This window comes from Arachis ipaensis, chromosome B8 (genome assembly GCF_059453495.1).
Source record: "Arachis ipaensis isolate K30076 ecotype BB chromosome B8, ASM5945349v1, whole genome shotgun sequence".
In the NCBI taxonomy this organism is placed as follows: Eukaryota; Viridiplantae; Streptophyta; class Magnoliopsida; order Fabales; family Fabaceae; genus Arachis; species Arachis ipaensis.
The window spans coordinates 5933620-5957529 of record NC_142443.1 but is presented as its reverse complement, the minus strand read 5'-3'; the positions used below and the strand labels follow the sequence as shown (position 1 = coordinate 5957529).

Sequence of the window (23910 nt, the reverse complement as noted above, 5' to 3'; positions counted from 1 at the left end):
AGAGCTGGTAACTTGATTTTGAAGTCATTCAAGATGTACATTAGCCAAATTCCTTCACAAGTTGCAAGAGTCATTGCTCGATACTCTGCCTCCGAAGATGATCGAGCAATTCTTTGCTGTTTTTTACTTTTTCAGGGCACCAAAGATCTTTCAAGAAAGAAGCAATATCCGAACACTGATCTTCGGGTATCCGAATATGTACCCCAATCAGAATTTGAAAAATCACGGAGGGACAAGTCACAAACAGACTCAAAAATTAATCATTTTTCAGGAGCTTCTTTCAAGTACTTCAACACATGTAAGGCTACTTTGAAGTGCTCATCTCTAGAACAATCTAGAAATTGACTTAACTTGCTAACAGCAAAGCTTATGTCAGGCCTGGTATTAGTGAGGTATGTCAACCTTCCAATGAGTCTTCTATATGGCTTAGTATCATTCAACAATGTTCCTGATAACTTTGAGAGATGAATTGAATAATTCATAGGTGTGCTGGCTGGTTTTAAATCTAATAATTCATACTCTTTTAGAAGATCAAGAGTATACTTCTTTTGATATAAAGCTATTCTCCTTTTTCTCCTTGCAACTTCCATGCCCAAGAAAAATTTTAGTTTGCCTAAATCTTTGATTTTGAATAAAGTATCGAATTTCATCTTCACACGTTGGATCTCTTCTATGTCATCCCCCACTAGAACCAAATCATCGACATAACCAAGAATATAAGTGAAACCTGTTGGAGAAGATTTGGTGAAAAGAGAATGATCTGCCTTTGATTGTGAGTAACCTGAAGCAATCAAGATAGAGCATAACTTAGAGTTCCACTGGCGACTTGCTTGCTTAAGGCCATATAAGGATCGTTCCAGCTTGCAAACCATTTTTGACTATGCATTTAAACAAGGGAGAAACTTCATATAGACTTCTTCAGGTAGATTACCATAAAGAAAGGCAGTGATCACATCTAATTGATGAATAAACCAGTTCTTACTAGCTGCAATTGCTAAGAGTACACGAAGGGTAGTCATTTTGATTACAGGACTAAAGGTATCAAAATAGTCATACCCTTGTGTTTGAGTGAAGCCCTTGGCCACAAGCCTTGTTTTGTGTCTTTCTATAGTCCCATTAGAGTTATACTTGGTTTTAAAAACCCATTTACATCCGATTGCATGCTTCCCTTTCGGTAGAGTAGTAAGTTTCCAGGTCTTGCTTTCCTCCAATGCTTCAAGCTCATTGCTTTTTGCCAACAATCACTCAGAATAGCCTGTTCATAGTTCTTTGGCTCCGAATTTGTAAAAATTGTAATGGAAAGTGCTTTGTATGATTGTGACAGGGAATTGTAACTCAAGTAATTGAAAAGAGGATATCTTTTTAAGATTGATGATTGGATCATGCTATCAGAGACAGTGGATTGCATACATTCATAATCATCAAGGTATCTTGGCTTGTGTCTTTCTCTAAAAGATCTTCTTAGTGAAGGAGGTGGATTAATATCAGTAGGTTGGGAATTAGATGGATTTTTTTCATATGATGGTGTAGTACATGATGCTGGTGCTATTGGTAAACTTAAAGATATGGGTAAGGTTGGCTGTGGTTGAATATCAATTGTATTGGAAGGAGTATTTGGCAATATATGTTGAATGTGATGTAAATCTAAGGTATGGGAAGATAATGTGCTGCTATCAAAGACATATATAGAATCATGATTATGTAATGTAGATTTAGTGTCTTGATTAGAATTGGAAACATATTCAAATTGATGAGAAACTTGATTATTCTTATATGGAAAGAAATTTTCATAAAAAATTACATTTCTAGATATGAAAATTGTTTGTTATTTATGTCCATCAAAAGATATCCTTTTGTTCCTGTTTTAAAGCCAAGAAAAATGTATTTTCTTCCTCTTTTATCTAATTTCTTTCTATTTGCAACTAAAGTTGAAGCAAATGCAAGACATCCAAAAATTTTAAAGTGTTGAATGTTTGGCATTTTACTAAAAAAAATTTAATAAGAACTTTTATTATTAATAGATGAACTAGACACTCTATTAAGAATATGTACAGCATGAGTGCAGCATGTCTCCAAAAAATTGTGGGAAGATGAGTCTTAAAAATGAGTGCTTTAGTAATATTCAAAATATCTTGATATTTTTGTTCTATAATTCTATTTAGTTGAGGTGTCTCAACTCTCAACACATGAAGTCTGATGAATTATTCCCTGTTTTTCATAAAAAGAATTCATGATGAATTCAGCTTCATTATCAGTTCTAATGTTTTTTATTTTTGTTTGAAATTGGGTTTCAATTAGTTGCACAAATTGTTGGATACAAAAAGAAATTTCACTTTTATTTTCATAAAAAATAGCCAAGTGAACCTACTTTTATCTTCTACTATTGTCAAAAAATATTTATGACTAGCAAAAGATGGAGTAGAAATAGGTCCCCAAATATCCATGTGCACTAAATCAAATAAATTGACAGATTTTTTTTGACTCAAATGAAAAGACAATCTTCTTTGTTTTGCATAATGACATAGGTTCATCTTTTAATGGACATACAATAAAAGGATAATTCTTTTTCATTTCTTGTAACCTATCAATTGAGACATGTCCTAACCTACAATGCCAAGTTTCATGATTTATAGTGTCCGTGATAGCAGCAACACTAACCGAATTGCTGGTGTTGACTAGTTCTCTATTCTTTGCTTCTAAGTTGACATAAGTTGCATCTGTATTGAAGATATATAAGCACCTCTTTGTCTAGCATGACCAATCATCTTTAAGGAAAGGTTGTCATGTATCTCACAGTGTGTATTGTTAAATAAAAATTGACAAGGTAAAAAATTAGTTGTTTCAAACATAGATATGAGATTAAAGTTAAAAGAGGGCACATATAACATATTTGTAAAGTAAAAATCACGGGTTAAAATTATAGTTCCACTAATTGTTGTTGTAGTCTCAGTTCCATTTGGACATTTGATTAACACAGGATCTATTATGTGATGAGAGTGAAAAGTATCAAGAGAAAAAATAACTTGTGCAATTACACCAGTGTCAATTATCCAGTCATGTGTATGCAAAGGAATGCGAAAAACTGATAAAATATGGTGTATACCTGATGAAGGAGCTATCACTGTGTTTATGGCTTGTGTTTGAAGAGAACTATGAGCAGGATCACCTTTATCTTGTTGGAACAGAGAAATCAATGCTTGTTTTTTATCTTCGAAAAATAAGTTGTCTAAATTTTTACTATTCTCTTCTTGAGTTGAACGCACATCAGGTACGTTGCCATCTCCACATGTTTTCTCAGCAACAATCATATTGTTCACATTTGCTACTCCAAATTTCTTTTGCAACTGAGGAGGAAATCCATGCTTATGGTAGCAGGTCTCTATGGTGTGTCCAGTCTTCCTGTAATGAGAGCAACTTCTCATTATTTCTCTTCCACTACTAACTCTATCTCGGCATCGGCCACGTCCGCCTCTGCCACCTCGATTTGTGATACCAGAATTTGCATTCAAGGTCATACCAAATTTTCTGTTGTTTTCATTACCAGTTCCTCCAATATTGACAGTATTAACTAGCATCCTTTCTTCAGTTTGATATTAGTTGATTAATTGTCTTTCTTGTTGCAAAAGTAAAGAATAGATGAAATTCACATTGGGCAATAGCACTATCAACATAATTTGTGATTTTACTATTGTGTACTGCTCATTTAACCTTCTCAAAATTCTAACAGCATGTTCTTGGTCTCTATATTCTCTGATGATCTTCAGTTCACATGAGCATGATGCTCCACAGGCACAAGATGGAATTGGTTTGAACTCATCAAGTTCTTCCCAAATTCCCTTAAGTTTAGTGAAATATGCAGTGATGGATAGATCTCCCTGCTTCATCGCAAACATCTCTTCTTGAAGATCAACTATCTGAAACAAATCACCTTCATAGAATCTGTGCTTGAGATCGTTCCAGAGTTCTGAGGCCACGTTACACCAAAGAACACTCTGAAAAATCTGTGCTTAGAGAAGAATGCAACCACGATAGTATAAAGGTATTGCATCTGTCCAGGCTTCACAGGTTGAGTCAGTTTTTTCAGGTTTCAGAATACTTCCATCAATGAATCCCAACTTGTTTTTCGATTTGATGGATAGCCAAACCGATCTCGCCCATGAGTGATAATTTTGAGTTGTAAGAGGAGTTTGAGTTAGTGATAAATCTGGGCTTTCATTTGGATGGAGGTAGAAGGGGCTTGTCTGGTCTTGAATCGGGTTCAATGTTGATCTCCATACTTGCGTTTGAAGGCTGACAAGTTGATTCATCAATCTTGTGAGATTTTTTAAATCACTCACTGAAAATGTTTGCAGTTGCGAATTTTCTGGATTATCCACTCCAACTTCTCGATCTGCCATGGATATTGCAGAAAGAAGGGAACAAAGTTCACAATTCTTGCTTAACAATATTTGCAACTCTTCCACGTTCACCGCACCATGATGAAATCTATTCTGAGCTGCAAATTTCTTAATTAAAATCAAGCTAAAGAATAGAGAAATGTGTCTATTGTATTAGTGAAAAATCACACCTTTACATAGAACAAAAGGTACAACTATATATAGCCAAAAAGAAAGAAAAATAAAAAAATAAAAATTATACTAGTTACCTCTTTATATTCTATTATATAGCTGTGATCTACTAATGTCACACAATATCCAATAAAAAAAGAATACTGAGTACTAGTAATATTCATATATTAATAAGTATGCATCTATAATTTCGTTAACTAACATTTGTAATATTTAATTATGATAGTTGTTATATACATTTATAATTTAAAAAATATTAGAGAGTAAGTAAAATTTATTATTTTTTATTAATAATTAGTCATTAATGTTTAAAAGTGTGGACTAAATATATGTTGTTAGAATATTAAATTAAAAAATTGAATTAATAACTAAATAATGATGGTCAAAAATAATATATTCTAATTTTTAAACATTTTTTTATAATTTATTTCAAAATGAAAGTGAAATATTACTTGAAACATGCACTTATTATCACAAGTTGTTAATAAATTATATATTTTTTAAAAATTGGATAAAAAATAGTTAGTTTAGATCTCATACTACATATACACTATACTTAATCGAATAAAAAAAATTGATTATGACCCATTATGTAAAAAATTTCGCTAGGGAGTCAATGGAGTATTTGTACAATGTGTATAATGGGCTATTTATTTGGCCCAATATAAGTTAAAAAATGAACATTCAGAATAAAATACTACTAATTTCTCAAACACAATACACCCATACTATCCAGAATAACCATTCGGGTACTAGAGATAATAAACATCTGATATCCTACTGAATCGAACATCTATATGCCCCATTGTATACATTGTATAGATACTCCATTGGCTCCCTATACTTCCTTTTATGTAAAATATCTGATGATAATCAGTGGCTAAGAGAAGGGGGATTGAATCTTAGCTTCCTTTCTCACAGAGTATTACTTTTACTTTTTCAACAACCTTCAGGTTCACTTTTGTCTCGTAACAAGTTGAGAGGCATTTTTCATTTCGTCTCCTGAGAACCAGAAACAGAAAAGAAGCAGAGAAGAGAGAATCACACTAAGATGTATCCTGGTTCAGCTGTTAAGTGCAATGCAGCTTACATCCGGTCTCCATCACAACAGTGACGAAATTTCACTATCTTTAACAGATTACAAACACCAATTCTTTTCCTAAGATCTACCCAATCCTATCTGGGACAAATCCAAATTCTAACCTCAATCTAAATTTGACTTGGACTGAAACCAAACTTTCAACAGCATAGTGCTAACCCAACTTGTAAAAAAATTTCCACAGGATCATGACACACAACAGAAAGATGTTCAAAGAAACTCTAAGACATTTATGACTTTTTCTCTAATTTTAATCACTGTCTTTTTTCTCTCACTGACTTTTTCTCATAAACCTCACCATGTTTGTCTTTTTCACCATGAGACTCAGACAGACAAAACTAAAAAAAAAAATGAACTTCATTAAAGGAGAAGAACTCAGGAAGCTCAGGTAGCTATGAGAATTCTGTGCTTTTTCACTTACTCTCCGTGATCTCAATCCTTGACCGTTCACTCTTAATATAGAAGGGGAAGCTTTTAAGATTAAAACCGGTTCAACCAACCTAGTAACATCTTCTTCAATTTTAGAGTAGTAACGGTTCGAACTGAGAGGAGAGAGAGAGACAAAGACGGATACATGGAACAAGTAGAGGTCTAGACCCCCAACTTTAAAAAAAAAAAAATTAATAATAAAAGTTAAGAAGCCTAACCCAATAAAATATAATGATATTTAAATAAGCACTACATTATCGTGCGTCCTCAGTACCAAAAAAAAATAAAAAAAATACTACATTATTTTTCTTCCCTTATTCATTTTGATGCTTAATATTCTTTTCAAGCCATAGGCAATTAGCCATGCCCAGGACGCCCTCCACTTTCAAGTGTCACAACGGTTGTACCGTATAAGGTACAATATGCTAAACACTTTTTTATTATACATGTATAAAATTGTTATATTCTACACCTGGCGTGGATAGTGCATTATAAATGGAATTAGTCTTTGAAGTTTGATCCAAAGGCCGTAGAAGCTCCAAATAATTCTAATTATTTAGTAATAAATTAATGGGTAATACTAGGTAAACAAAAAAAAAAAACAGTTAGAACTTGTCTTATTTAGCATAAATTAATTGTCACAACAATTAATGAATGCTAAATAAGGTAAGTTATAGCTGTTTTTAGCTGATTTTCTTTGGTTACCAAACATTTTCGTAAACTAATAACCGATTTTCTTTGCAAGATAGCATCCTCATTTGTGTGTAACATCTATCATGACCAATTGACCACCACTTAACTATTGATATGGATTCCATTGATGCTATACCGCCTGTACGCCTAGTAGTTTTTGAGCAAACACTATGAACAAATGCCACTTTGAGTTCTATTCTATTGATGCTGTACGTCTAGTAGTTTTTTTTTTTAAATATTGTTAATTTGTTATTGATATTTAATTAATAAAAAATATTTAGATTTTGTTTATTCATGTAAGTATATAATAATTAAAATTTTTTTTTAGGTAAAAAAAATTAGAACATTTTACGATGAGAAAGCAAAGTAAGTTGATACAATTTTTAAGAGAAAAGCTACTGATAATATTGGAGTTTAAACAAGTCAATCCTCTAATCTTATTTTACAAGAAGTTCAAGTAAGTGAACTCTCTAATTTTACTCAAAATACACATTAACATGAAGCTAAAGTTCCAAGATTAGAAAGAGATGTTAACATCTCTTTACTAGAAAGGGATCTAGGAAAGCGACGTCCAATTTGATAGTATAATACTATAATGTCAATGAACGTGATAAGATTCGTAGAGCATACATAATAGCTGGGTCATACCAAGCAACAAATATTAGCTATCCAGCTTCTGGAAATAACAATCACCGTCGATATTTTCAATTTTCTTAGTTTAAGAAATTTTCAAGTTGGTTAGAATATTCATCAGAAAAAGATGCTGCTTATTGTTTGGCTTGCTATTTGTTTAGTAAACATTATGGTGCTCGCAATGATGGAAAAAATGTATTTTCAGAGTTAGGATTTAGTAATTGGAAGAAAGTAAACAATGGAGTGAATTGTGCATTTGTATGTCACGAGGGTTCTATTCCTAATTCTCTCCATAATTTATGTGTGAAATCTTGTGATGATTTAATGGCTCAATCTAAACATATAGACAAAATTTTTGATAGGCATGGTGATGAAACTATTATAAATAACCGCTTAAGGTTGAAAACATCTATTGATGCTATTCGATGGCTTGCATTTCAAGCATGTGCATTTAGAGGCGACGATGAAAGTCCTGGATCTTTGAATAGGAGGAATTTTATTGAGTTAATTAAGCTTTTAGCTTCATGTAATCAAAATATTAATAATGTTGTCCTTGAAAATGCTCCTGGAAATGCTCAATATATATCTCTCGGTGTTCAAAAAGATATATTGCATATCTTTGCTAAAAAAGTGCGTACAAAAATTCGAGAAGAAATTGGTGATTCTAAATTTTGTATAATTATTGATGAAGTAAGAGATGAGTCAAAGCGAAAACAAATGTTTGTGGTTTTGAAATTTGTAGACAAGCACGGTTGTGTTCAAGAAAGATTTTTTGATCTTATACATGTTTCTAATACGTGTTCTTTGACATTGAAAACAGAAATTTCATCAGTTTTTTCTCGTCATAATCTTGATGTTCAAAATCTTAGGGGATAAGGGTATGATGGAGCTAGTAATATGCATGGTGAATGGAATGGATTGCAAGCTCTATTTTTGAAATATTGCCCTTTTCCTTATTACATTCACTGTCTTACTCATCGATTACAATTAGCACTTGTTTCTGCAGTCAAAGAAGTTTGCTATGTTCATCAATTCTTTTCAAAACTTACACTAATTGTGAATGTTGTGACTGTTTCTCCTAAACATCATGATCAGTTAAGGGTTGCTCAAGCAAATAATGTTGCAAACTTAATTGCCGATGATCAACTTATGACAGGTAGTGGACTTAATTAAATTGGTACTTTGTAAAGAGCTGGAGATACTAGATGGGGGTCTTATTTGAATTCTGTACGTAGCTTGCTATGCATGTTTGATGCTACTTGTGAAGTTCTTGAAAAAAGCACTGAAGAAGGTAATTTCTCCACTCGTGGTGATACTAGTGCTGCTTATGATGCTATCACATCCTTTGAATTTGTCTTTGTTTTGCATTTGATGAGAAATATTTTGGAAGTTAATCATGATCTTTGTCAAGCTTTGCAATGAAAAAATCAAGATATATTGAATGATTTAACTCTGGTTTCTACTACCAAGACTTTAATCCAACGAATGAGAGAATCAAGTTGGGAGGCTTTCATAAAAGAAGTTATATTGTTTTGTGAGAAACATGAAGTTGAAGTTCCTGATATAAATGCATTGCATATTCCTAGAAGATGCCGAACTCGCAAAATTATTGACCAAATTTTAGTGGAGCATCATTACCGTGTTAATTTATTTCTGGCTGTAATTGATACACAGTTGCAAGAGCTTAATGGAAGATTCAATGATAATATGGTGGAATTTCTTACTTTAAGTTCAACTTTAGATTCCAGAGATAATTATAAGTTCTTCAGTGTCAACAAAGTATGTGAATTAGTAGAACGGTTTTATCAAGGTGACTTCAGTGACCAAGAGAAATTTCATATTAGAATGCTAGCTCAATATTATGAACTTGATATTCCTAATCATGTTGAATTAACTAATTTGTGCACAATTTCGGAGTTATGTCAAGGATTAATGAAGACAGGAAAGTCTTTAACATATCATTTGATTGATCGTTTGGTATTAATTCTCCCTGTTTCAACTGCTATAACTGAGAGATCTTTTTCAGCGATGAATATTGTGAAGAATAAACTCAGAAATAAAATGGAAGATGAATTTCTTGCTAATTGTCTTTTGATTTACATTGAGAAGAAGATTGTTGAAAGATTTGACACCGATTCTACTATCGATGAATTTTATGATATGAAGAATCGACGTGTACCACTTTGTTAGTAAAAAGTACGCATATTTTTTTGTACTTTAAATATATATTATTCTTTATCGGTATATTTTTGTAATGCATCTTACATTATAATTTATTTGCATATTTCTTTAATATTATATATATTATTGACCCCCACGATAATATTTCTATATCCGTCCCTCGAGAGAGGAAACCCGAACCTGCTTGCATGTACCTCTCTCATCCTTTTTCATGCATCTTCTTCAATCTTGGTCATTGATCTTGATTTTGGCCTCAAGAATTGATTTTGAGCGTTGATAAACATCTGACCCAAGACAGCTTCATTATTTTCATTTTTGCTTCTTCCCCTCTTGAGACTCAGAAGCTATCTTCTTCTTCGTGGAACAAAAACGGAAATAAACTTTTTACCAAGATAGATTTGCTTCCTGATCGAGGCCGATCGTTTCTTTTCTTGGCAAAGAAATCTTTGAGCCTTTCTTCAAATCTTTCTTTTTGTGGTAAAAATCTTGCTTAGCTTTTCTTCAAATCTTTTTTTGAGGCTTCATTTTTCTTCTATATTTTACCTTGAAAGATTGACGTGACCAAAGCAAAGGAGAGAGGAGAGAGAAGAGAGAAGGAAGAAAGCTTTCGGTGGAAGCATTAAAATGGAATTAAACTAAATTAAATTTCCACTTCTATTACCCAAGACATAAAGTAATGTGTAAAACTTTTGGTTACCAAGGAATGAAGTTAATTGAGTTGAGATTTACGTTCCAATAACCAAGGCATGGAGCAACCGAAACATACTTTGAAGTCGTTGGACCATTTCTTTCTTTTTTTTTTTATTTGTCAAAATTAGTTCATAGGCTATTGATTTGGGTTTGTCTTAATCTCAATATTCAGTCATTTGATTAATTTAATTTTGCACAAGACTAAATTAATTTACTGATCAAAGTGGATTTCTTTAACTTTTTGGCCTATTATGAAAACTGATTTTTCTGCACACTAATAAAAACATTACACAAATCATTAAAAGTAATTTGAGCATTTAATATTTTAATATTTTTTAATTTATATTTAAATAATATTTAATTATCATTTCAGTTTTTCAAACTCAACAATATTACGTAATAAATCGTATTCAGCAATTATATTAAGAATATAGAATTAAAGATTTTTTGTAGATCATAAATATTTTTTCGGATTTTGCTTTTAGGATGCAAAAAGATTTTTTTTTTTTTTTTTTTAATACTTAAGACACTCGTCCCTTAACGCCATAGTAATAGCAATAAAATAGAAACACATCGGATCACAAAAACAAAACCAAAAAACCAGTCTAATAACAAATTACAAAAGCAACATTCAAATAAATTTAGCTACTTCTTGGAATCATCATCTCAATAAACTACACAAACTATTAACACTAGAATACTCTATATTGTGTATTTCTTTTTTGCTCCCTACCATTATTTTTATAACAAATTTTTTTTGAAAAAGTATATTTACATGACCGCTTATTATTAATATTTAAACTTACCATATAGAGTAAACATAAGAGTAAATATGTTTTTTTATTTTTGGCTATTTGTTCGAATGAAAATGTATTTTTTTACGATTTAAAAATTTTTAATTAATTTTTAATTATTTGTTATAAAATTATTTTTATCAGAAGTTTAAATTAATAAAAAAGACACATATATATAAATAATTATATTTTTAATATATTGTCTCGAACAAAAAATTTTTTTTGGATTTTTTTTATTTGTCTTCTACTTATATTTTTATTTTGGGTTTAACAAAGATCGAATCTTAGACTTTTCAATCATAGAAATTTTGAAACTAAGCCATAAAATTTCTTTTTCTATCAATTTAAATTAAAAAAAAATAGTTTTATGATGTTATTTTAAAAATTAGTCTAAATAGCTCCGGTAAAAATTAGGTACTACATCTTTGAATTTGAATTCTCTAAACTCTAAAGTTTGAATAATTTTAGAGAGTAAAGTGTGATCTCTTATCATTTATTTTATAGGTAGGACCAATAATAAATATGAGAGAGAAACCATTCAAAAGTAGAAGATCACACTTTATCTTCTAAAGTACAAATTTAAAATTTAGAGAATCCAAATTTTACATCTTTATTGTTCTTGTGTCATATTCTTTTATCGTTACGTTCTTCGGTTACATCTTTCAATTTTTATTTTTCAATTCGAACAAAATTAGATAAAAAATAAAATATATAATTCTATTTGTTTTTAATTTTAATATATTTTTAATTTTATTTTAATTTCAATTTATTTTTTTATTATCCTTATCTTTGTGTTTATACTTTATAGTCAATAATAATTGTGAACGGCTACTTCACCTTAAATTATAGAGCTAATAAAGTCACGTGGGTGAAACGATTCCGAAGTCCGTAACGAGTAGGCGTTGAAAGGTTGATGTGTATTGGATAGCAGTATAGCACATAGCAGGCTCTTTAGTGCACGTGTTATTCATGCACGTATACTCTTTCCTGCGCCTGCGTGTCATACGTACTGTCAAATCTCAACTCTAAACTTCACATCAATCTTGTGATCCATAGTTATTCCTAATTTCCTATTGTACACCGCATAAAAAAGCTTTTAAGTATATGAGTATACTAATGTTTCAGAAAGTTTTAACTATTAATTATAATAATATATTTTATATATTTTTTATAATTAAAATTAACAGTTAAAAATTATTTAAATATTAATATATTAATGCACTTGAAAATTTTTCTACAGTATAAACATATTTATATTAAAAAATATTTTTTTATATCCATATCACTTTAAAATCAAATAATGTTATATATATTATTTTATATATTTTTTCAAACACTTTTTACTTGATATTAAAAATAATTGATAACAAATAAAAAAGTTTAAAACATTTAATTTTTATTGTAAAAAAAATTATTCGGACAATATTTCTCTTAAAATTATTATTAATATATTAAAATTAACCTCTTAATTAAATAACAAGGACTGCAAGAACGTTTGAGGAGCATAAGATGAGATCATCATTAGGGATTCATTGGACATCTTTTTTATGCGTTTGTTTTAATTTATAAATTTTTTATTTATTTATTTTTAAATGATAAAAATGAATCCAACAGACATCTATAATTCTATAGCACGCTAAGCTATGAGCTATATTTGTGCTCCACTGTTCTACCCTTAATTTTATTTCAGAAAACATTTTTCTTGTGCAGATATATACAAAAGAAATAATTAATAGATGCGTCCATGCAAGTATTAATTTAAAGTACAATAATTTCTAGAGTGTAATACAGCCACGACCTCCTCCCGCCCACAAGATTATATTCCAACTATTAAAGGAGTGATGAGCTCTTTATTTTCTTTCCAATATATATATAGTAAAAATCTTCTCAAGAAATAGCACACACTTTATATATATAGGAACAAATCTCAAATGCCTAATAAATTCTAATCAGCATTTAATCAGCGTTTGACTTTCAATTTAATAGATAGCTACAAAGATTCTTATTATTTTGTTTACATAAATATAAATTAATATAGATAAAATATTAATCAGAATTTATTTTATTTAATATTTATTAATTATAAATTATTAATTATTACAATAATTAAATAAATACTAAATAAAATAAATTTTAATTTTTGATTAATTTTTTATTATTAAATACTTTTGTTAATATCTAATTTAACTTTTGAATATTTATTTAAAAATAAAAATATTTGATAACAATAAAAATTAATAAAATATAATCAAAATTTATTTTATTATAATAATTAATATATATTAAATAAAATAAGTTTTGATTTTTTTTCTGGCATTATCTGTTTGAAAAATAAAATGTTTTTTTATCATTAAATATATAGTAGATTATGGAGAATGGATCTTCTCCTGTGAAAAAAGAATTAGATAGTGTCTAGTGCTTAATCTAACCATTTATTACTCTTTCTTTTATTTATTTTTGGTCCTACTTATAAAATTAAAGATAAAAAATTACACTGTATCTTGTAAAGTGTTAAAAAAATTGGAGAGAATCTATTTGCTAGACTATGAGATGAAATCTCTCCCCCTATATATAACCCACCAAGTGATTCTCAACTCTGAAGCAAGGTGGTGGTTGTTCATGGTCTGAACTCTGAATCAATGGAGAACACATTGGGTTTGTTGTTCTTCTTGTTCACACTCCTCTTCTGTATCTTCTCATTCCTGTTGTTCCTCTCGAGGATGAAGCCATGGTGCAACTGTCACACCTGCAGGACCTACACAACAATGAGTTGGACCACCCACTTCACAAACCTCTCCGATTGGTACACTCATCTCCTCCGTAACTCCGCCACCGGAACCATCCACATCCACGTCTTGGGCAATATCGTAACTTCAAACCCCATCAACGTTGAGTACATGCTTAAGACGCGCTTCCAAAACTACCCCAAAGGGAAGCCGTTCTCCGCCATCCTGGGCGATCTCTTGGGCCACGGGATCTTCAATGTTGACGGCAGCGCGTGGATGTTCCAGAGGAAGATGGCCAGCCTGGAGCTCGGGAGCGTGGCGGTTCGGACCTACGCGCTGCAGATAGTGACGGAAGAGATACGAACCAGGCTCCTTCCTCTCATGGTTTCTTCGGTTGCATGTGATCAACAGGACCAGGTTTATTTGCATTTCAATGCCTAAAATCATTTTTAAGTTAATTAATATTAATTAATTTTAATATTTAAAATTAAAAATAAAAAATTTTATTACCTAAGATTAAAATTTTAAAATAAATAAAATAATTTTTAAAAATTAATTAATATTAATAAAAAATTAATTATATAATATTACTGTTCAACTAATACTATATATGGATGACAATTTAATTACAGTTGAAAATAATTTAACTAAATTATTTAATAATTTTTAATTATTATTAATTTTATATAAAAATACCTGCATTTTAATTTTTACTTCATATATATTATGTTGGAGCGAATAATACCGGACAAAGTTACCTTTATTTTTCAATATATTAGATCGAGTTTATAAAATATAATTAGATCGAGTTTATAAATTTAGTGATTTTCTTTTTAACCAAGCATGCATGTAATTTTTCAGTTTTAGAAACGGTTAGTGACAGAAGTAATGTTAAAGAGAAAATATGTCTGAAACAGGATAGTGTGATGGATTTACAAGACATATTGCGACGTTTCTCGTTCGACAACATTTGCAAATTCTCCTTCGGCGTGGACCCAGGTTGTCTCCAACCATCCCTACCTGTTTCACCCTTCGCCGCCGCTTTCGACACGGCCTCCAAGCTCTCGGCAGAGCGTGCAATGACATCATCACCAATCACATGGAAGATCAAGCGCCTACTTAACATTGGATCCGAGAAGAAGCTGAAGCAAGCCATCAAAATCATAAACAACTTAGCAGAAGAGTTAATAAACAAGCGCAGGAAAATCGGATTCTCCACAAGAAAGGATCTCCTCTCAAGGTTCATGAGCTCTGTCGAAAACGACAACAAATACCTCAGAGACATAATCGTTAGTTTTCTATTGGCTGGTCGCGACACTGTTGCGGCCGCGTTAACCGGTTTCTTTTTCTTGTTATCCAAAAACCCAAGTGTTGAGGTCTTGATCCGGGAAGAATTGGACCGGATCCTGGACAATCCGGTCCAGGAATGTGCGAGTTTCGAGCAGCTGCAGCGAATGCATTATCTCACTGCTGCGATTTACGAGAGCATGAGACTCTTTCCGCCGGTTCAGTTTGACTCCAAGTTCGCGCAAGAGGATGATGTGTTACCGGATGGTACATTTGTACCCATGGGTACGAGGGTTACATATCATCCGTATGCAATGGGTCGGATGGAGCGGGTTTGGGGGTCCGATTGCCTCAAATTCAAACCCGAAAGATGGTTGCATGACGGTGTGTTTGTGCCGGAGGATCCATTTAAATACCCGGTTTTTCAGGCTGGGGTTAGGATTTGTTTGGGAAAAGAGTTGGCAGTTGTAGAGATGAAATCCTTGGTGGCTACATTGATAAGGCAATTTGATATTCGGGTAGTTGGGTCTGACACGGAGCCCCGGTTTGCACCAGGTCTTACCGCAACCATGCGGGGTGGGTTGTCGGTTCGGGTTTATGAGAGAAGTGGGCGATGGAATGACCCCTGAGAAGCTTGTAGAGTTAAAGTTGATCCATGTTGAGTAATTATTGGTAGTTACATTTGGAGTAGGTGAGATCTAATGTAAGGGGAATCAAAGTATCAAGCTATGTAAATTTTGTCGCAACTAAATAAATTCAAGTAATTTTCTTCTCTACTGGCTGTTGGCTTTTGGGGTAAATATATGGAGCATATTATTTGAAAATGTTAGAGCGCGAATTGATTTAAGGCATTAATTAGTTATTAATATTTAAAAATATAAAATAAAATATGTTATTAAATTAGAGTTAATATTCAAATTAGTTTTTAAAAGGTAATATATTTTTTAAAATTTATTTTTAAAAATTTTTTTAATTAAATTAGTCTTTTAAAGATTATGAATTAATCATATATATCATTCAGTTATTCTATTAACAATTTTTTTTAAAGATTGATACTGTACAACATTAATTGATAATATATATAATACCTAATATGTCTAATTAGATTTTTTTTTACCAAAGATAGAGATACTCGAATCCGTGACTTCTTAGATGAATATGGAGAGGCTATGTCATTTGAGTTATAACTCATTGGCATGTCTAATTAGATATATTTATGAAAATTTATTAATTTAGTCATTTTCTTTAATTACAAAAATTTTATTTCCAATATGACCTAGTGACTAAATTAAAAAATTTGTTTAAATATATTTAGTTAACGTCCAATTGAATATATATGTTATGTGTCATGTATATATACTATCAGTTAACATTTTATATCATCAATCATTAATAAAAATTGTGAGTAGAGTAACTAAATTATAGATATAATTATTTTGTAATCTTTAGAGGACCAATTTGATTGAAAAATTTTTTAAAAGAATGAATTTAAATGTCTTATTTTTTAGAGACTAATTTGACTATTATCCCTATTAGATTACTAAATTATTTAAAAAAGTAGAAGTTCTTTTAATATTTGAAATTCTTTTCAAAAAATCTATCTAAATATACAATAATTTTTTTCTATTAAAGAAAAGAAAATAATTTTACTAAATCAGACTTACTCTAAATTGGGTAGAGAGAATTTAACTTATATTTTCTCCAAAAATAATAAACAGTAATTATTAATAATTTGTAATTGGGTAGTGCCTAATTATAGAATGAAAAAAGAAAATCTTTTTTGTCTCACTAAAACGGAAAGAATTAAATAATATTTAGTGGATACCATTTTAAGTTTATATACTATTACTTGCCAATGTTATTGAATTTTATAATATTATAAAAACTTAATTTTATTCAATTTTATTTCTGACATTTTTTATTTATGTTAAAATTATCAATAAATATTAATTTTGTCTAATATATTAGGAATCAAATTAAAAATATTCAGAAATAATTTTAATACAAATAAAAAAATATTAAAAATAAAATTAAATAAATAAAATATTGAAATATTTTAAAATAAATTACCAATTTTAAGGATAAAAATATAATTTTTCACATTAAAAAACAAGTGATAAAGGAAAACTGTTGTCATTTGTAATTGAAAATAACACTTGTATTAATATTCAATTTTGTCTCAATTTTTTCTAATACATTAGAAACAAAATTAAAAAATTTTAAAGATAATTTTGATATAAATAAAAATATTAAAGATAAATTAAATAAATTAAATTAAAATATTGATGAAACAAATTGTAAACTTTAGGAACAAAAATTATATCTTGTTCTGTTGAAAAACAAGTGACAAAGGAAAACTTTTAGTTGTCATTATGCAATTGGAAATGGCATTTGTGTTAATTTTTAAATTTTTGATGACTAAATATAGAAGAATTCAGGCCAAAATTATGGCTGAAAAAGAGATAACTTTATCTCTACTCATCAATAATTAAGTTCAGTTATTTGCCAATGTACTTTTGCTTGTCTCTTTCTCTGCATTAGAACAGCAGTTCATGAAAGATAGCCTCTTCTAACGGAAGCTTTTGTAATAAGGAGGCTTTTTTTCTGCTTATTATAATAAATGGCAATGGCAATTCTCCAAGAGCTCTTGCAAGAATACATAAACTCATTGTTTGTTGAGGTGATATTCGATCTTGTCATGTAATATATTTGCTTTTTTGGCATTTAACGCTTACTTGAATCTTGTTATGATGTAGCAGTTCTTATAATTTCACAAATTAAATTTGAACTGAACAATAATGTTAAAAAATACTTTGCTCATTGGTTGTGTATGTCTTTAACTTTTTTTTTCCCTTTTGCTATTATATTTGCAGGGGCTAGTAAATGATCAATTTTTGTCTCTTAAAAACACTGAGGAACTAGACTGTGTTGTACAAATAATTGACAAGTACTTTGAATATGTTGACATGATCTTTCCAGAGCTTTCTTGTCAATTGTAATATATATGAACTAATGATTTTATTATCATCACTTCATGTATGGTTTTCTATTTCATACTAATTATATTATTTAATTTTTTTTTTTTGTGATTTTAATTTACGCCTATAGTGATAATTCAAAAGTTGACTTCTCTAAGTTGGCATCTCTAGTTCGTGAGATAGAGGAAAAGAGCACCAGATAATTACTTGCAATATCTATCTTTGAATTTGCATTTATATATTGAAGATTTAAAAAGCATTGTTTGTTTAAAAACTTTGCATCTAAGCTTAGATACTTTCATTCTCTTTTTTTTATTAACTAGTTGGGCATTTAATCATGAGCAATAACAATAAATATTTTGATAAGATTGAAAATTTAATTTGAGGTTTTATACTTAAATAAATGAAACTGAATGGTATATGGGTTATATACTTATATAATATGTTAACTATGTCACCCAAGAATAATTTATGCATGCATGACCTGGGAAAATTAGGAGTAAATCGTGCTAGGCTACCTAGGATTATAAGTTACACATAAATCATCCCACCCTGAAAGGATTCACGTAATTTTGGGCCGAAACACAAAGGCCTGGCGCGATTTATGTGTGAAAGGAAAACCTCTCAAACCTGACGCGATTCGTATTGTTTGAAGACCTTCGAAGTCCAGCCACGATTTATACTTAAAGACTTACCCTAAGGAAACTGCAACGAGTTATTGCTTGAGTGAGACCTCAACCCATTGCGGCGAGTAACATTGGTGGAGGAGGAGCCACCATTTTCAACGTTATGGAAGCTTTGGGAGAGAAGGTTTGGGGGGATCGGAAGACAGCCCACAGCGGAGGAGGAGGTGGTAGTGAGCAGAGGCGTGAGGCATTCACTGGTGACGGTGCAGCGGCGGCTGGGATAGAGCAACCATTGTCTAGCGTAGTGAAGCACAGAGCAGTGAGTTGTACAACAGAGTAGGAAGAATACGTCTGGTGGCGAGAATGGCCGCCAACTAAGGAGATATGTACTGCCTTAACGGTATTGCGTATGTTGCCGAATTTATCGACGAAGAGGTTAGTTATCGGAATCCAAATTGAGTTGAGTTGAGTTGGTTGATGTCATGGCTCTGTTCATTACACTAATATGTTGATGAATATACTATAGTTTGAATATGCATATTAGAACATTTTTTAATTAGGATCCTGTGGGTTCTGTTGTTTATTGATTTCATACCTTTTTGGTTGGTTTAAAGGATGTTAGACTTCGAATTTTTTTAATGAGTCATGGATTTCGTTTGCGATAAAATTTATAACTGTGATGTTAGAGTTGTGATAAATCATAAATGTTTTCTTGTGCTGCTAGACGTGTGATATTTTGATGAATACATATAACCTGAACTTTTTTATTTTATTAGCTTATTGGATAAACTTTTTATACTGAGTTATTATTATTATTTTTTTTGGTATAATGACCCGTTAAATTGTTGCCTTAAAATTTATGTTTTATTAGATAACTCGATGCGTTAGGAGCATTTGTAGACAACAGAGGATGGTAATGCATGATCGTATACTGTCCTACATAGATTGTGCCAATTTACTGCATGTTACAAGGTTGAATGATTATTAGTTCAAGTTTAACGAGTCGCTGATCAGTGCATTCATGGAGCGATGACATCTTGAAACTCATACGTTCTATATGCCGTTTGGGGAGTGCACGATAACACTGCAGGATTTGGCATACCAGTTTGGCCTCCCTATTAATGGACATGCAGTGAGCAGGTGTCTGAGCAATTTTGAGCCGTTGATGGAAGGGAGGAAGCCTGTCTGGGTGTGATTTGGAGAGTTATTCGGTGACCTTCTACCAGATGATTGTATTGATGACTTCATGGTTTCTTTTTCCTGGTTCCAGAACAAGTTTAGAGACTTGCCCGCCAATGCATCGGAGGCAACGGTACAGATCTATGCACGAGATTACATTATGATGTTGTTGTCTACGGCGCTCTTCGCAGACAAGTCTAGTGCCAGGGTTCATTTGCGGTGGCTTCCGTATGTTGCGGACCTTGGCGGGCTCCGCAAGTATAACTGCTTGCGATCCGTCGATATCTCTGTTGCTATACATGTGTGCGGTCCGTTGTACTTTCTAACTTCTGAGTAGCCTTTCTTCTGCCGCATAGTCACACGTATTAGCCAGTTATATCCATTTCCAAACTGCACACACTTTCCATGATACTTCAGTTGGTCGGAATCAAACACTTTATATTCTACACCACACGAATATTATAACTCTTAACTGTCAGTACAGCTTTCTTTTTGGTTTCGAACCATTGCCCGATTTCAAACTCGTCCATGCCAATCATACTAGGCCTGTCTCCGTGAATAGTAAGGTGCTGCTGATCTGGAAATGCAGGTTGGTTCAGTGCATCAAGGTCCAAAGTTAAAAAATGTCGAGGGTATTGCTGTGTTTAACTGCTTGTATGGGTTTGTGCTCCTCCAGCATGTGTGGTGTCTTCCTCGCCATCGCTTTCATCACCAATAATTGGTGGCTCCAAATCCGACCCATCATCGCCTATAACCTCCGCAAATGGATCTCTCTCTCTCTTACCTCCATGAATACCGGTGCACCGTCTACTACAGGTGCTACTCCCATTGCAATTGCGAGCTCTCCAAAGATTCGCCCATCACCCAAGTCATCTGTCGGGATGGGCAAATCAGCCGTAAATGATGATGATGAAACAAAGGGAGTCACCGGTTGCCTAGCTGGAATTAGGGCTGGAAGTGAGCCGAGCTGAGCCGAGTTAGACCAAGCTCAAGCTCGGCTCACAAAAATTGAGCTTGGCTCACGCCTCGACTCATTAACAATCGAGCCTATTTCTTAAGCTCAAGCTCGACTCACCGAAAGCTCACGAGCTGGCTCAAATAATAGAAATATAAATACATAATCTATAATTCTATATCAATAAATTATAATATATATTTTTTAAAAAAATATTTAAAAAGATCAATTTTATATATTATTATCTATCAATAAATTATAAATTTTTTATTTATGTCCTACATCAAAATTATATGTAAAAAATAAATATAAAATTTTAAATAATTAAAATCATTAATATATATATATATATATATATATATATATATATACGAGCTAATGAGCTGAGCTTATCCAAACTCAAGCTCGCCTCATTTAATTTATGAGCTCAATTCCAAACTCAAGCTTGGCTCACTAGCTCACGAGCTTAGCTTATCGAGCTATTAACGAGTCGAGCTCGCCTAGTTCATGAGCTGGCTTGACTCACTTCCAGCCCTAGCTGAAATGGCGTTAGAACTCCCTTCTATGACAGTAGTGAGCGGATTCGGAGCGGATCCACTATAGCTACCCTCTACATCAACCATTCTGGCAAACAACTCCATAGCGCCTAAGTCGAACAATCTTGATTGGCTGTGAAATATAACTCGCATGTCGTTGTCGCCAAGCATCTCGTACTTTCCAAACTTAAGATAACATTGCCTCAGTGAGATAGGAATTCGAAAAAATAATTGTTTCACACGTTTCTTTTCACATTTTCTGCCTTCTGTAATCTACTATTCTGTAATTCCATCAAAGTCGTTGACGGATTTACAAATACATCAATATGCTTTTTATTAGAAAACGTGACACTCTCAATTGTGTTTTCATCAATCTTTTTTCATTGATGAACTAACAAAAATATAGTTTCATTCATCTCTCTCAAAACTCAACAAACTTCAAATGTACTTCGTTTGACACAACACTCGTTTATTTATAGAAAATTTATCATCATAAATTGTTCTAGCCTTCTTAGGGTTACTAATTTAATGGTAAATCGTTGCTAGATTTTGAGGATTACTGAAATTGAGCATAAATCGCTTTAAGGTGGTTAGGATTATGGACGGTACGTAAATCGTGCCACCTAGATGTGTGTCAGCTTCAAAACATGTTAGAACCTCTAGGCTAGGACGATTTATAGTCAGCTTGTAACCCTGAATAGCTTAGCACGATTTACTCCTAATTTTTCTAAGCCATGCATGCATAAATCGTCTTTGGATGACATGCATAGTTAACATATTATATAACCCACATGCTCTTAAAACGATTTATATGATATTAAAAAGAGGTTAAACATGTTTTAAAATTTGTTTTAGAAGAATTTAGTAAATTTAACTTCAATTTCATTTATTTAAGTAAAAAATCCTTTGATTTGCTTAGATATTATTCAGTATTGTATTAGAAGTATAAACATTTTGAAAACATAATTAATGGTAGTATACATCAGGCACGTGTATATATACTTATAATTTGTTCTTTGGGTTCAATTTAGACCAGCTTTACAAACAAGATATTTCAAATACTTATTATAAGATGACTAAACACCATGTTAATGGTCATATAAACCTAGCTATTCATCTATTACTGTGTAAATGTTTTCAAAATTTTGTGCTTTTTCTTATTGAATTTATATCTTGTATACTTATGTCATGTTACAGCATTGGTACAGAGCATATGAGACTTGCATGTTCAGTTCTCATTAAAGCTTGTGACGAGAATAATAAAAAAAGGTACATTTTCGCTCTTGGTTACAATTTAGTGTGTATATATATTATAGTTATATTAGGTGTACAATAAAATTAATTATTAATATAAAATATATAATAAAATATAAAATATATATTAAAAATAAATTATTAAACATTATATATATTTATATATAAATATATAGTGATTAATTTTAGTGTACATGATACATTTTACTATTTCGCTAAAGATCATGCATAAAGCCTTTTCAGTAATAACATGATAAATAGAATAGTGGTTTACATATATAGTTTTAAAATAATTTAATTTTAATGTATTTTAATTTTTCAGTTTTACTCAGAGTCTACTCTGGCTTAAGCGTGAATTTAGCAATACTAAGAATAAATTGACGTCTATTATTCAGGTATATTAAATTATTTATTTATTTAAACATGAATTTAATGCTTTGTTTTTGTGTTCATTTAACTTTTTAAAAAGAGAATTAATCGTCTTGTATATATTTTTTTGTATGTCTTATATATGATATTTGTCTTAACTATCAAACCTAACTTCTGTATATATATTGTTGTGCTGTTTTAACATGCTTCAATTACTCTAAATTACAGATGGAGAGAAGGATTAGAAGACTTAAAGAAAAGAGATTAAGATCACTAAACTAGAGTTTATGTGCAGTTGACTAATGTTATGTTTTCCTCCTTTTGAATCACATGAATTCTGGTTTTGAGAAGCTTGCTGGTTTGAGTGTCTGATTTATTTGAATCATTGGATGAGCTCAAAGAAATATGATCCTTTCTTTGCTATTTATTTTTTCTTTGGATATGTGTGTTACTAACTTTTTCATATGATTGTAGTTGTGTTGCAAATATACAAGACTAAACGAAGGAGAATATTTGATTACAGAGCCGCATAGAATCATAAGTTGAGCTAATGTTTAATTGAATATAACATTACTCTAACTAACTCAGTTTGTTGAAACTCGTTCATCTACTTAAATATATTTCGTGAATTCAAATTTCGCTGTATATATATAATATTTTATTAGTCAATAATTTATTAATTTTAATATGTCAGATTAAAAAAGTAGAAGTTCTTTTAATATTTGAAATTCTTTTCAAAAAATCTATCTAAATATACAATAATTTTTTTCTATTAAAAAAAAGAAAAATTTTTTACTAAATCAGACTTACTCTAAATTGGGTAGAGAGAATTTAACTTATATTTTCTCCAAAAATGATAAGCAGTAATTGTTAATAATTTGTAATTGGGTAGTGCCTAATTATAGAATGAAAA

General features: G+C 31.1%; 3 protein-coding genes and 1 pseudogene across 3 annotated transcripts; 3 read left to right on the top strand and 1 right to left on the bottom strand.

Annotated features, from left to right (window-relative positions):
* Nucleotides 1-260: 260 nt before the first annotated feature.
* On the bottom strand, nucleotides 261-3893 carry LOC148547073 (uncharacterized; annotated as a pseudogene).
* Nucleotides 3894-7746: 3853 nt separating this feature from the next.
* LOC148547072 (uncharacterized) lies at nucleotides 7747-9612 on the top strand. The gene is made up of 4 exons (XM_088495280.1): nucleotides 7747-7948; nucleotides 8429-8578; nucleotides 8658-8713; nucleotides 9097-9612. Exons 1-4 carry the CDS (start codon nucleotides 7747-7749, stop codon nucleotides 9610-9612), a joined length of 924 nt encoding a protein of 307 aa, XP_088351406.1.
* A 4090-nt stretch (nucleotides 9613-13702) lies between these two features.
* LOC107612017 (cytochrome P450 94C1-like) lies at nucleotides 13703-15876 on the top strand. Its single transcript, XM_016313862.3, has 2 exons — nucleotides 13703-14230; nucleotides 14731-15876. Exons 1-2 carry the CDS (start codon nucleotides 13727-13729, stop codon nucleotides 15727-15729), a joined length of 1503 nt encoding a protein of 500 aa, XP_016169348.2. The 5' UTR covers nucleotides 13703-13726; the 3' UTR covers nucleotides 15730-15876.
* A 1844-nt stretch (nucleotides 15877-17720) lies between these two features.
* LOC148547071 (histidine-containing phosphotransfer protein 1-like) lies at nucleotides 17721-23313 on the top strand. The gene is made up of 6 exons (XM_088495279.1): nucleotides 17721-17780; nucleotides 17974-18095; nucleotides 18209-18274; nucleotides 22569-22643; nucleotides 22951-23023; nucleotides 23226-23313. The coding sequence occupies exons 1-6, from the start codon at nucleotides 17721-17723 to the stop codon at nucleotides 23277-23279; spliced, it is 450 nt and encodes a 149-aa protein (XP_088351405.1). The 3' UTR covers nucleotides 23280-23313.
* Nucleotides 23314-23910: the final 597 nt, after the last annotated feature.